This window comes from Tubulanus polymorphus, chromosome 8 (genome assembly GCF_964204645.1).
Source record: "Tubulanus polymorphus chromosome 8, tnTubPoly1.2, whole genome shotgun sequence".
NCBI lineage: Eukaryota > Metazoa > Nemertea > Palaeonemertea > Tubulaniformes > Tubulanidae > Tubulanus > Tubulanus polymorphus.
The window spans coordinates 228,030-243,389 of record NC_134032.1 but is presented as its reverse complement, the minus strand read 5'-3'; the positions used below and the strand labels follow the sequence as shown (position 1 = coordinate 243,389).

At 42.5% G+C, this 15,360-nt stretch overlaps 1 protein-coding gene across 1 annotated transcript; it reads left to right on the top strand.

The window, feature by feature from the left end:
- Nucleotides 1-247: 247 nt before the first annotated feature.
- Nucleotides 248-14,831, top strand: LOC141910174 (double-stranded RNA-binding protein Staufen homolog). The gene is made up of 11 exons (XM_074800902.1): nt 248-399; nt 1,749-2,093; nt 2,697-2,901; nt 3,885-4,214; nt 5,108-5,439; nt 5,895-6,083; nt 6,545-6,697; nt 7,813-8,029; nt 8,910-9,049; nt 9,729-9,904; nt 10,336-14,831. The coding sequence occupies exons 2-11, from the start codon at nt 1,752-1,754 to the stop codon at nt 10,376-10,378; spliced, it is 2,127 nt and encodes a 708-aa protein (XP_074657003.1). The 5' UTR covers nt 248-399; nt 1,749-1,751; the 3' UTR covers nt 10,379-14,831.
- The last annotated feature ends 529 nt before the right edge of the window (nt 14,832-15,360 follow it).

Genomic DNA, 15,360 nt, shown 5'->3' with positions numbered 1-15,360 from the left:
GTCCTAAATCGTAACTCGTAAGTCGTATGGCCCTTGAGGAATTCCATACTTCTAGGTTGTAGATTAAAGTCCATTTTGGGAAATACTAGACACGCCGGTGGATCAAAGGTTAGCCGTCAAGTGCTGCCTCTTGAATAAACGATAGCGGCGAAAACGCGAACTAACTTCAGACTCACTTGCCACATGTACTTATCAACCTGGCTACGGAGCATTGCGACGAGTAACCAGTATTCTATGTATGTATTATTCTGGGTGCAGGCCAACATGATGAACGCATGTTAGTCTGACATTTTCTTTACTGTTTGCCAATAAACCGCTGATCTCCCTGGTTAAACTCTGTATCAAACAATCGTCATCGACCCCGCGACTTCTAGCCTAAAAATCAATACCGAACAAAAAGTGAGTTCTCGTTTCGTATTTCCGAATTATCATTTGAGAGGAAAGTGGATTGATATTTTGACATGTCATCAGTCATGTAATGTCTATTTATTAATTGATGAGACCTGTTTTTCTGGGATATTTTGCTTACTTTTTGGGGTACATACCTCATTTATGTCTTAACAGAATGCCAAAAATCGCGGACAACAACTGAATATCTGATATATTTCCAGTTCTGTACCAATTAGATGGATTGGCAAAAAGACTCCTTAAGTCCAGTTGAATGAGAGAGAAAATCCTCCATTTTGTCAAATTTCTTGGATTTGAACATTGTTACCATGCCTACGCCACCCTGATTTAGTTGTTGAGACCCCACAAGAAAAATAACTACATTTCGTAGGCATGGTGACAATGTAAAAATTCAAGAAATTTCACAAAATGGAGGATTTTCTCTCTCATTCAATTGGACTTAAGGAGTCTTTTTGCCAATGCATCTAATTGGTACAGAACTGGAAATATATTGGATATTCTGTTGTTGTCCGCGATTTTTGGCATTCTGTTAAGACATAAATGAGGTATGTACCCCAAAAAGTAAGCAAAATATCCAAGAAAAACAGGTCTCATCCATTAATAAATAGACATTAGTCATTATCCTGGGTGAATTATCTTAGTGAATTGTTGTTGACTTAAAATTTAAAAAAAACTGAGCTAAAGCTGAAAAGCAATGAGATTTTGAGAAGAGAAAATTTCGAAAAATCGATATTTGAACCGACGAATTACAGTCGTCTTGGAAGACATTCTTGCGTGAAGATTCAAGAAGACTTCTTCTTAGCCCTCCGTGAAAAACAACCTCGCCCTACGTCTGCTCTGCACACAGAATAATAATTAACACTCGGCGAGGTCGGATGTTTTGACCGGGTCTGTAAGGACGTTTGACCAAATACAAACCTCTGTGCAATGATGCACCCGAAATATGATTAAGATCTAGTTAGGTTTAGGACTAGATTTACGGCTTGAGGTTTAGGACTAAATTTAAGGGTTAAGTTAAAGACTATATTTAGGGTTTACCCGAGCTAAAGACTGGATATAAGGGTTTAATTTAAGGGTTGGGTTTTGGACTAGATTTAAGGGTTAGGTTTAGGACTACATTTAAGGGTTTAGGCTTAGGACTAGATATAAGGGTTAAGTTAATGACTAGATTTAAGGGTTTAGGCTTAGGACTAGATTTACGGGTTAAGTTAAGGACTAGATTTAAGGGTTAGGTTTAGGACTAGATTTAAGGGTATTTGATATTTTAAATGTACCCCCAATTAATGTATCTAACAATTTTGTGATCTGTTTTTTATCGTTGATATTTTATTTTCGAGTAGAAGATGGCCAATAAAACGTTGAAAGTATCGCCGAACTCGTCCAGCATGGCTGCGATGATGCCCGCAGTTCAACAACATCACAACACACCGACAAAAGGCATGATCGTAGGTGCAGTCGCCTATGGCAACCAGCAACAATCGAACGGCAACGTAATGCCGTCGCAGACGGACGCGACGACGCAGCCGTTGTTGCCGTCGCACAACGGGCGCGGTATTATTGCCGGTGGCGGCGGCGCGGGAATGGTTTTAAATGGTGCGTCTGAACAGATGTCTAACTCTCCGTTGGCAAACACAAAAGAAAAAACCCCGATGTGTCTTATTAATGAACTGGCACGATATAACAAGGTAATCGTCGTTTTTAGGGATGTTTACGTGTCGGTAGTGTTCGAGAAATTTACTGTTTGTCCACACTTCCAGTGTTTTCAATAAGAAATTAATAAGCCAGGTCCCTTTGATGAACAAGAGGGTCCCATTATATGTCACAGTCCCTGAAACGAAAGCTGGTTTGAAAAAACAGGCGGGTCCTTTACAAACGACAGACGGGTCTGGGACCTGGGACCTGGCTCTTACTGAAAACACTGACTTCACTAGTTACTGCCATGAGGGCGGCTCCAGGCTGAAAATTGTTTTAAGGGCTGGCTCCAGGATGTAGATTGTCTGAAAGGATGGCTCCAGGCTGAAGATTGTATGAAAAGGGTGCTTCCAGGGTGAATGGGTTTTCTGGAGGGGTGGTTCCAGGGTGAATGGGTTTTCTGGAGGGGTGGTTCCAGGGTGAATGGGTTTTCTGGAGGGGTGCTTCCAGGGTGAATGGGTTGTCTGGAGGGGTGGTTCCAGGCAGAAGATCGTTTAAAAGGGTGCCATATTGTCTGAACGGTTGCAGGTTCCAGGCTGCAAAAATGATTTCTAAAGATTTTGTATAGATCTCATATATTTCCTCCTGTCTCACAGATACAACACCAGTACACCTTGGTAGATGAAACGGGACCGGCGCACAAGAAAACATTCTTCGTCAAGTTGAAACTCGGTGAAGAGGAGTACGACTCGTCGGGCGCCAGCATCAAGAAAGCTCAACACTCAGCCGCCGAGACCGCCCTTCAGAAAACTACATATAAACACCCCCCACCCAAACCACCGCGGGCCTACAATCAGAACCGTAAGTCAGGTCGCATTATTGTCCGCTTATCGTTGGCCTGAAACCCTATCCTTGCACAGTTCATACTGCAATTTGACTCCTTAAAAAATTCCTTTCCGTTAATTGAAGAATTGATTTTTTTCATGGATTCTGATCATTTCTAAATTTGGGAAATTACGCTGTAATCGAGATATGAAAGTGATCCATACACCTCTCGAAATTTAAAATTTTCTCCTTGAAAAATCTTAAGCCTAGCGCACATCGACAGTGCGATTGGAGACAACTAGTTGCAAGGCAGTTTTCGGCGCATGAGAGCAACTGGCTGGATACGATCAGTTGCTTGAATGTGTCGATGTGAGCGAGCTTACGATTGGTAAGCGTCGATCTATCTCCAGTTCCAGTCAGTTGCCCATGTTCTACTTTTGAGCAACTGGTTGTACTCAATCGCAGTCATATCCGTCGATGTGCGCGCTCTGGATTTCGACGATCGACACGCGCCATGCAGTTGCTGCAACTGACCGGTTGTAACTAGATTTCGATGTGCGCGGGGTAATCGTTCGGTAGCAACTAGTTGTCTCCGATCGCAGTGTCGATGTGCGCTAGGCTTTAGGCTTCAGGATCTAGTTCCACTGTTCTGAGTTAAGATTTGACTCTGGGTTAACACATTGAAAACAACTGAATAACTGGATCCTGAGTTCAGTGTTAACTCTAACTCACAACTGTGGAACGGGATCCTGAGTTCACAGTTAACTCTAACTCACAGTTTCACGAACAGGTTTAACTCTTAAATCGATTTAATTTCTTCATTAATTCAGTTTATCTTGGATCGATTTAGGCCTTAATCCTTTTTGTGAAACTGGATCCTGGAATAACTGATTTGTGGGACCCCTGTCAATGTTAAACTTCTTTGTATTTTGATTAATCCTTGAATTGTGAGGTAATTGCCGATCGAGGGTTCGATATTTACGATGATCGATTTTCCCTCTCTGTTTTATTCCGCGCAGTGTACGTATCGGCTAACAACATCACTCCGACGGTCGAGTTAAACGCGATCGCGATGAAACGTGGTGAACCGGCCGTCTACCAGACGATCGAACCGCACCGACCGCAGTACTACCCGCCGCCGAATTACGACTACCGCGGCATGTACAACCAACGTTACCACTACCCGCGACTACCGCGTGTGTTCTACGTGTCGCTGAAGGTCGGGCAACGCGAGTTCATCGGCGAGGGTCCGACACGCCAAGCCGCGCGGCACTGCGCCGCTGACAAAGCGCTGAAAATACTGATAGCTTTACCGGTTCCGCCTGACGAGAACTTGACGAAATCGGAAGGTAATCGTATTTTCATCGGGGTCCCTACGACCCCTCAGTTCATTAAAAACTCCTTTTAAAGGCAAAATACTTTAAAAGTAGCTGGAAACTCTTTTAATTTGAACAAAATGTCAGAAAATACTTTAAAACTCCTTGAATTTTGAGAATTTGGGACCTGGATTTATTTTTACCCAATAATTAGATGGTTGCCAAATTAGAAAACGAGTTCATAGGGTATAGGATAAAAATCTGCATATAAAACCACTGAATTAAATAGTTTACTGAGATAAACAGTTCCGATTTAGGAGGAGTTTACTGTAATTGGGATATGAAAGTGATGCAGACGCTTCCTCAAAAATTGAAATTTTTTCCTTTAAAAATCCTCGGAAACTCCTTATATCCTTAAACGACTGACCAGAAAGCTGGCAACCGTTCCTGATTATCGGTATCTGTTACTGTTTTACAACGAGAAATACTGAGGAATACAGTGCGATGTACTAGTAAAATCCATCACTGATTTATACACCGCACTGCGGTGTAGACGCACTGAAAGGGTTGACCGTGTCTTTCAATTGACATAAATACTAATTACTAATTACATCAATACCAAAAATTCCAGCCCATTACATCAAATAACAGGCATCAGCTAAAATGCGTCTACATCGCAATGCGGTGCATTGTTAGTTATTTATTTCTAGTAATTTATTGTTACTTATTTCTATCTGTGTTTGACAGGTGCTGCCATCTTTCATAAGAGATGGAAACGTTTATGAATTACATCACCGCAGTGCGGTGTACTAGCAAAATCTATCACCAATTTATACACCGCACTGCGGTGTAGACTCACTGAAAGAAAGGGTTAAGGGCTTTTCCTGGAAAACTGGAATTTCATGATCTCGATCTTCACGTTGTAGACGAGCCGACGTTGCAGACGTCTGCCGCTGTTGCCGTAACGACGATGACCGAAGAGGAACGAAACGACGAGCTGAAATCAGAGATCAGTCTCGTGCACGAGATCGCGTTGAAGCGTAAACTATCGGTAAACTTCGAGGTGATTAGTGAGACCGGTCCGCCGCACATGCGCACGTTCCGCACGCGATGCCTCGTCGGCGACATCGCGCGAGACGGCGACGGCAACGGTAAGAAGATCTCGAAGAAACGCGCGGCCGAGAAGATGCTCGAGGAGCTGCGAAAACTACCTCCGTTGCCGCCGGCGATGGTACCGACGCGACCGAAACCGAGGCCGGTAAGCACATCCGTCTGTTCGGGATGGTGTTGAATAGTTTGGCGGTATTTTCCGAGGTGTGGACCCCTATTTTGAGGTTGCCCCCTTTTCTCAAGATTTAAGACCATTTTTGAACCTAATTTAGGACTGTGCAACTGGGCCCCGGTTGCACAGCTTAGACTAAAGTCCAGTCTAAGACCAACCTAGTTTTATAACCAATCTAACAACTTGCGACCAGTCTAAACTCATTTTAGTTCTATAACCAATCTAACAACTTTAGACCAGTCTAAGCTCATTTTGGTTCTATAACCAATCTAACAACTTAAAACCAGTCTTAAGATTGAAGACCACTGTGCAACTGGTCCCCGACTCCCAATTTTCCTAGATCTCATTGAATAGTTAGGGAGGGGGAAGTTATGTATACAAACTCAGTTCTTTCATTAACGAAACGTATTTTAATCGTTTTCTCGACGCAGCCGTTGCCCGGCAACAAAAAGAAGAATCGCAATCTGATTAAGATGCAGAAGGCGGACCCTGGATACGGCGTCGGTATCAACCCGATCAGTCGACTCATACAGATACAACAGGCAAAGAAAGAACGAGAACCGGTTTATACACTGGTCGAGGAACGAGGGTTACCGCGACGTAGAGAGTTCGTTATGCAGGTCAGTGATAGAGAGCAGACACTTCACGGGAGTCGAATCGGTGCAAATATAATCGTTAATATTTATGAAGAATGGCCAATTATGCGAATGAAGGGAAGGGAGGTTTGAAAAATTGAAACTCTGTGTGTATTTACAGTACACTAGCCTAGATAAAACCTCCCATTTGGCGGCGAATAAAACGCGATTATTAAGTATTTTGGTGTATCCACAAAGCTAACGAAATGCTCGCTGCAAAAATCGCGACTTAAACGCGTTTTGCGCAGAGACACGTGTTCACGGTTTTGCGCATTTCATTGTTTGATATGTGGGCATCTGGCCAATCAGGCTGTAGCTGTCACCTTACATATAGTTGTTACAATCTATATATTTTTCTAAAAGAATTAGTATATACTTCTGTTTCGATGTCGAATCCCTCTAAAAAGTTTAATGATGTTTATTTGCGGGTATTTGTTTGTTTTCAGGTGACTGTTGGCGTGAACGTGGCGCCCGGTATCGGGCCGAATAAAAAGTTAGCCAAGCGTAACGCGGCCGAGGCCATGCTGCAGTTGTTGGGCTACAGTCGACCGTCGCCCCAGCCAACGAAACCGGCGATCAAAACCAGTAACGGAAATGAGGTTTGAGTCCGTGTTGTAAAGATAATATAAAATCCCTGCACACTAAGAATAAAAAGAGTCTGAAATGTTTCCTTGAGCTAGTGTAGTTTATTCATCGTTTCCACTATATCCTAATAGTCATCTTCAGGAATACTGATGTTGTCCTCATTATAACCATTGATGAAACACTCTGAGTCCGTGTTGTAAAGATAATATAAAATCCCTGCACACTAAGAATAAAAAGAGTCTGAAATGTTTCCTTGAGCTAGTGTAGTTTATTCAACGTTTCGACTATATCCTAATAGTCATCTTCAGGAATACTGTATTCCTTGAGCTAGTGTAGTTTATTCAACGTTTCCACTATATCCTAATAGTCATCTTCAGGAATACTGATGTTGTCCTCATTATAACCATTGATGAAACACTCTGAGTCCGTGTTGTAAAGATAATATAAAATCCCTGCACACTAAGAATAAAAAGAGTCCGAAATGTTTCCTTGAGCTAGTGTAGTTTATTCAACGTTTCGACTATATCCTAATAGTCATCTTCAGGAATACTGATGTTGTCCTCATTATAACCATTAATGAAACACTCTGAGTTCGTGTTGTAAAGATAATATAAAATCCCTGCGCACTAAGAATAAAAAGAGTCTGAAATGTTTCCTTGAGCTAGTGTAGTTTATTCAACGTTTCCACTATATCCCAATAGTCATCTTCAGGAATACTGATGTTGTCCTCATTATAACCATTGATGAAACACTCTGAGTCCGTGTTGTAAAGATAATATAAAATCCCTGCACACTAAGAATAAAAAGAGTCTGAAATGTTTCCTTGAGCTAGTGTAGTTTATTCAACGTTTCGACTATATCCTAATAGTCATCTTCAGGAATACTGTATTCCTTGAGCTAGTGTAGTTTATTCAACGTTTCCACTATATCCTAATAGTCATCTTCAGGAATACTGATGTTGTCCTCATTATAACCATTGATGAAACACTCTGAGTCCGTGTTGTAAAGATAATATAAAATCCCCGCACACTAAGAATAAAAAGAGTCTGAAATGTTTCCTCGAGCTAGTGTAGTTTATTCAACGTTTCCACTATATCCTAATAGTCATCTATTTCTATTTTCTCTGCAGGCAAGCGGTGATAAGAAAGTGACGTTCGTTGAGACGGAAACAGCGATGGCCGCCGGTCGACAGCTTGTGCCCGGCGTGTTACTGATGCCCGACGCCGTGCGCTCGTCGAATCACCACGGCAACATCAATCTGTTGAAACCGGGCGTTTATCAGGTCGGCGACGTGATGGTCTCCGCTCAAACTACTTCGCTCATCGCTAAAGAGTTACTCGATCACGGTAAAACTTTATAACTACTTTCAGTAAAATTATAATTAGTTACTAATGTGGGCCTTCTCATTGTCAATGACTTCGACGATTCAGTAAAATTATAATTAGTTACTTATGTGGGCCTTCTCATTGTCAATGACTCTGACGATTCAGTAAAATTATAATTAGTTACTTATGTGGGCCTTCTCATCGTCAATGACTTCGACGATTCAGTAAAATTATAATTAGTTACTTATGTGGGCCTTCTCATCGTCAATGACTTCGACGATTCAGTAAAATTATAATTAGTTACTTATGTGGGCTTTCTCATCGTCAATGACTTCGACGATTCAGTAAAATTATAATTAGTTACTTATGTGGGCCTTCTCATCGTCAATGACTTCGACGATTCAGTAAAATTATAATTAGTTACTTATGTGGGCCTTCTCATCGTCAATGACTTCGACGATTCAGTAAAATTATAATTAGTTACTTATGTGAGCCTTCTCATCGTCAATGACTTCGACGATTCAGTAAAATTATAATTAGTTACTTATGTGGGCCTTCTCATCGTCAATGACTTCGACGATTCAGTAAAATTATAATTAGTTACTTATGTGGGCCTTCTCATCGTCAATGACTTCGACGATTCAGTAAAATTATAATTAGTTACTTATGTGGGCCTTCTCATTGTCAATGACTTCGACGATTCAGTAAAATTATAATTAGTTACTTATGTGGGCCTTCTCATTGTCAATGACTTCGACGATTCAGTAAAATTATAATTAGTTACTTATGTGGGCCTTCTCATTGTCAATGACTTCGACGATTCAGTAAAATTATAGTTAGTAACCAATGTGACTGATGACTTCAACAATTCTCAGTAAAATAGATGATTATATTGTTGCAGGTCGGTCGCCGACGGTTGAAGCGTTGCGTAAAGCCGATAATAAACGAGTTCTCGCTCAGTCACTCGTTCGACCGAAGCAACAGTTGAACTATCTCGCTGAGATACTCGGATTCCAAGTTCAATTCACCGACTTCCCGAAGGTACGAGTTTTTATTCGAGAACTGAATGTCTGGCGCTGAATGTGCGACTCCTTGATTCCTTACAAACTTCTTAATACAGAAAATGCTTTAAAAGGTGCTTGAAATGACTTAATTCGGAGCCAAATTCCTGAAACAACTTTAAGACTTTGATTTTGAGAAATACGTAATTAGAAATGGTTTTAGTTTTACGATTAAACTACACCTAAATCGGTACCAGTTGGGACCGGGAAATTTGTTTACCCAATTAGGGGGTTACTGAATTAGGAACTGAGTTTAGTTTGTGTATCGGATGAATATTTGCTTGCTAAACCACCGAATTAATGGTTTACTGAGATAAACAGTTCCGGATTTAGGAGCAAGTCTACTGTAATTGGGACATGAAAGTGAATTTTAAATGGTCTCCCTTAAAACCCCTTAGTCAATTTATCCAGGAATGACTGATCTCTAGGATTCCTGGGCCCGGTTTCATAGACCGAGTATCGAAGTTATCCCTAGGGGTAAATCCTCAATCTGGGTAACAACCACCGTAGTAACAATGAGAAACCATGGTTACAACTGACAAATTTCAAAATATTCCCAGGGACTATTTTTCCTCCACATCTATGAAACCCTGCCCTGGTTTAGAAGAACACTAAGTCTTGCACTGAACCTCACGAGGATTCGATCTCATATTTTCCAGGGTAACAATAAGAACGAGTATCTATCGTTGGTGTCTCTGTCGACGAACCCGCCACAAGTCAGTCACGGGGCGGGTCCGACGACCGAAGCGTCCCACGACGCGGCCGCGCTGACCGCGTTGAAAGCGCTGTCGGAGATGGCGCTAGGTGTCGACAAGACTGGCGCCGGTGATGCCGGGTAAGTCTCTATTCTGTAACCGTATTGTGGCTGGCCGTTCGCCCGGTTCCACAGTTGTGAGTTAAGAGTCAGGATCCAGTTCCACAGTTGTGAGTTAGAGTTAATTCTGAGTTAAGATTAGTTCATTTTCAATGTTTTAACCCAGGGTCAAATCTTAACTCACAACTGTGGAACTGGACCCCTGAGTTTGAGTTAACTCAGAGTTAGATCTCAACTCAGAACTGTGGAACCTGGATCCTTGAATAACCAGGGAATCAGAAAAATCTAAAAAAAAAAACATCGAATTTGACAAATTTTGGAAAAATCTGGGAAATTGGATAGTAATTCTTAATGCGACGAAAGACTAGTATTCGTCACGCCATCTGGCGGGAGAACCCGGTGTTGCACACCCGCATTTTGAAGATAATTCATTTTCGGTTTTTGATTTGCAGACCGTCGTCTATGAAGGTGAATGCTACTGTCGATAAGAACTAGATGAAGAAGTGCGTTAATCCGGGTGGCGGTGCTCTCTCACTCCGGCTGTATGCAGCAGCGCCATCTGGACACACGTACCCGAACTAATACTACGGTGTGATTTCATATGAAGACAACGAGCGACATGTCGTCGGGTCACATGACTTTTTAGAGCTATTCGACGGAAATAATGTTACGTAATAATGTCCACGCGGCGTTAACCGGTAAACTGGTGTAGCCGGTCCGCAAAAAAAATAGTGCGATCCGACGTAACCGGATTTTAGTGCGGTGCGCTGCAGTTATCAGATGTCTTCGCGCTTCAACAAATTTTAGGCCTTCGCAAATATATTCCCTCTGGGGGTTTATTCGGCTTTTTTGCGGACCGGAGCCACCCGTTAATGTAATCACAGGGTCCGATCAAAGGAATAAAAGCCACTCGTCCCGCGGGCGGGGGCAAGCATCTCTACACAAGCTGTCCGCCTGGCGGTAAAATAATCCGTTTTATCGAGTTGGATAAAAGCAATGAGACATAAAATTTCGGACGAGTGATAATGATAATCTACTTGCGCTAATTAGATAATACCTGTCCCCGGGGGTGATCGGACAAATGCTTAGATCGGACCCTGCGTAATCGGCGCGTGTTAATCATTAATTATAAAACTCGATGGAGTATTTTGCGCATGCGTATATAGTGTGTACATACTGAATCTAAATATACAAGAACGTAGGACTGAAAATCGAATGCAGCGAACGGCGCCTTAACTCGATATCGTCTGAAACTGATATAACGTTCAGAAATATGGTTAAAGCGATTCTTTAAAATTCCGATGCCTGCCCGCACCGAGTCAGGTCAAGTCCACTGTTGTAGATACGGGGGTGCCGAATCAGGCGGAGTCCACTATGTTTATGGGGGTGATTCGATAATCGTAACTCTACGGGATTGAGTAAGATATCGAAGCGTCGATTGTAACCGTAATGATTCGCCCCTATTATCGAAATGGACTGTTCGGCTTCACACGCGCGCATGCGGTTGTGGACTTTATCATTACGTGATTCAAGGGGTGTTAGGTTTAATTTTCGCGTAGAAAAAGAAAAACGGAATAATTAACGATTTCTAGAAATTGGAACGGTTGCTTGTATTTTACGCTACATTGTTGTCTGGCGCTTTGATTAAGTCATGTGAACAAAAATCAAACTAATTCTCTCTCTATTTCTCTCTTCATATTTTAATGCTTTCATTCATATTCACATTTCTTGCTTTAATTGAACTTGCTGGGATATACATATTTATTACTAGAGCCCAGTGGCGCAGTCAGGACTAAGGTTTAACCCTTTCAGTGCTGACTAATTAATACCCTATTGTGCTAGAGAAAATTTGAAAATTCTAAAAAATTCCACCCTAGTGTGTTGAACAATGGGAATACCACTATAGTGCGTCTACACCGCAGTGCGGTGTATCGTTAGTTACTAGTATTTCACTATGTTTGACACTTGCTGCCATTTTTCAATAGAGATAATTACTAATTACATCAATACACCGCAGTGCGGTGTACTAGCAAAATCCATCACTGATTTATACACCGCACTGCGGTGTAGACGCACTGAAAGGGTTAAGACCAGTGTTAAGACTACCTTGTCCTATAGCGCAGTCAAGGCCAACATTTGAGAGTCATGTTCATTTTGGTTCTATAGTCAATCTAACAACTTAATACTATCTTAGTTCTATAGTGGATCTTACTAATTAAGATATTCTTCATTTGTGGCTTAGATCTCTAAGAACAGTCTTAAGAGCATCTAAGTTCTATAGCGCAGTCAAGGTTAACAACTTAAGACCAGTCAGCTAAACTCATTTTAGTTCTATAGCCAATCTAGAAACTTAAGTCCAGTCTAAGCTCATTTTGGTCCTGTAACCAATCTAAGACCAATCTTAGTTCTATAAGCAATCTAATAAGTGAAGACCAGTCTTAAGATCTAAGACCATTGTTCGACTTAAGTCCTGACTTTGCAACTGGGCCAAGGATCTGGTTCTTCAGTTCTCATGAGTTCAAAACAATTCACTTGCGATAGTTTAACCTCAAGCGAAAAGGTTGTCATAATTCGACGCATTAAAACATCGCAAATGATTTTTAACTGGAAAACTGTGGAAACTGTGGAATCAGATCCACATGAATTGCATGAATATAGAAAATCTACGTGTGTAGCTGCATGGTAATTATATATATCGCCACCAGATGTCGCCACCGCTATGTGTTTATGTTGTCTTCATGTCTTATCATAAATAATCAATAATTATTCATTATATCGAAAGATTGAATCGAAAAATGAAAAAACATCGGAACAAATTTCTTTTTTTTTTGCGCGTGTTCATTTTGAAAGTGCGTCTGCCTCGTCGTGGGCATTTTGGGTAAAGGTATAACTCCAGGGCTGCAGTTGTTGAAAAAGTTGGTACCAGATAACCGGCGAATAAATACAATGAACTTTTAATTGTCTACACTATCCACCGGTTAACTAACCAACTTTTGGACAACTGCAGCCCGAGATGTTTTGAATCCCGGTCGGGATTTAGAGCTTAGATTTAACTGAACGGGCAACAAATGATTATCCAGGGAGATATAATATAGCGTTACCGTTTGTTTACATCGCCGCCATAGCTATGTATATATTATTGCTATGGCAACCATACCGGATTGTTGGTATCGCTATGGCTAACAATGTCAGGTGTATTGTTGCCATAGTGATGGAACTTAGTAGCAGTGTTAAGACAATGTTTGAAGGTTTAGTTGATTTATTGTTAACCCTTTCAGTACGAGTTCCTGCTATACGGTGTATAATCAACATACCCAAGTGTTTCACCTACCCCGCAGTGCGGTGTATCCATATAGTGACTGCACATAGCGGTATGCCTAGAATACATCGAACTGCAGGGTAGTTGTCTAACCAGCATTGCGGTGTATCCATATAGTGACTGCACATAGCGGTATGCCTAGAATACATCGAACTGCAGGGTAGTTGTCTAACCAGCATTGCGGTGTATCCATATAGTGACTGCACATAGCGGTATGCCTAGAATACATCGAACTGCAGGGTAGTTGTCTACCCCGCAGTGCGGTGTATCCATATAGTGACTGCACATAGCGGTATGCCTAGAATACATCGAACTGCAGGGTAGTTGTCTAACCCGCAGTGCGGTGTATCCATATTGTGACTGCACATAGCGGTATGCCTAGAATACATCGAACTGCAGGGTAGATGTCTAGCCTGCAGTGCGGTGTATCCATATAGTGACTGCACATAGCGGTATGCCTAGAATACATCGAACTGCAGGGTAGTTGTCTACCCCGCAGTGCGGTGTATCCATATAGTGACTGCACATAGCGGTATGCCTAGAATACATCGAACTGCAGGGTAGTTGTCTAACCAGCATTGCGGTGTATCCATATAGTGACTGCACATAGCTGTATGCCTAGAATACATCGAACTGCAGGGTAGATGTCTAGCCTCAGTGCGGTGTATCCATATAGTGACTGCACATAGCGGTATGCCTAGAATACATCGAACTGCAGGGTAGTTGTCTACCCCGCAGTGCGGTGTATCCATATAGTGACTGCACATAGCGGTATGCCTAGAATACATCGAACTGCAGGGTAGATGTCTAACCAGCATTGCGGTGTATCCATATAGTGACTGCACATAGCGGTATGCCTAGAATACATCGAACTGCAGGGTAGTTGTCTAACCAGCATTGCGGTGTATCCATATAGTGACTGCACATAGCGGTATGCCTAGAATACATCGAACTGCAGGGTAGATGTCTAGCCAGCAGTGCGGTGTACCCATGTGAACATAGCAGTATAGGCATGATACACTGCATTGCAGGGTAGACCTACCCACAGTATGGTGGAACCATGACTGACAATTGTACTGTGGAGTTAACGCATTGAAGCTGTACTACACTGCACTGCAGGGTAACAACTACCCCACAGTGCGGTGTATCCATATCTGTTTACTTATGGACTGTGGGGTAAACGCATTATAGTGTTATACACCGCACTTCGGTGGTAAGTCCAAACTTTTCAAATGATTGCTGGCCTTTTTTAAGAAGCAGTCAGCTGCCAGACTGCGAGGGAAGGGTAAATTCAAATTTTCAACCGCTTAATACGGGGTTATATTATTCAATTAGCGAGATTTGTTTATTTATTCGTTTATGTGCGATCGCTCGTCAGGTCAGTGATCGTCAGCTTTATACTGATGTTAATCTGTTATCGCTTTAACACGTATTGTGTACGACACCTGGCGGGCAGACGCACTTTAGAAATGGCGATGACGCGTTGAATTAGCGTTTTGACGGTAACTGGTTTTATTTATAGGGGGCGCTCTGCTGTGATTTCGAGCTATGAGAGCTGTTTGTGTTTAATGCGTGTTCTATCAAATGTAGCCGCGATCAATCATAATAAAAACCAGTATTTCGTCATAAAAAACAACTTGGTCTTATTTTCGTATTCATTCGTCTAATGGAGCCCTCCTCTCATCCCCTTACCCCCTGGAAGAGTGGGTCTCCCTCCTCTCATCCCCTTACCCCCTGGAAGAGTGGGTCTCCCTCCTCTCATCCCCTTACTCCCTGGAAGAGTGGGTCTCCCTCCTCTCATCCCCTTACCCCCTGGAAGAGTGGGTCTCCCTCCTCTCATCCCCTTACCCCCTGGAAGAGTGGGTCTCCCTCCTCTCATCCCCTTACCCCCTGGAAGAGTGGGTCTCCCTCCTCTCATCCCCTTACCCCCTGGAAGAGTGGGTCTCCCTCCTCTCATCCCCTTACCCCCTGGAAGAGTGGGTCTCCCTCCTCTCATCCCCTTACCCCCTGGAAGAGTGGGTCTCCCTCCTCTCATCCCCTTACTCCCTGGAAGAGTGGGTCTCCCTCCTCTCATCCCCTTACCCCCTGGAAGAGTGGGTCTCCCTCCTCTCATCCCCTTACCCCCTGGAAGAGTGGGTCTCCCTCCTCTCATCCCCTT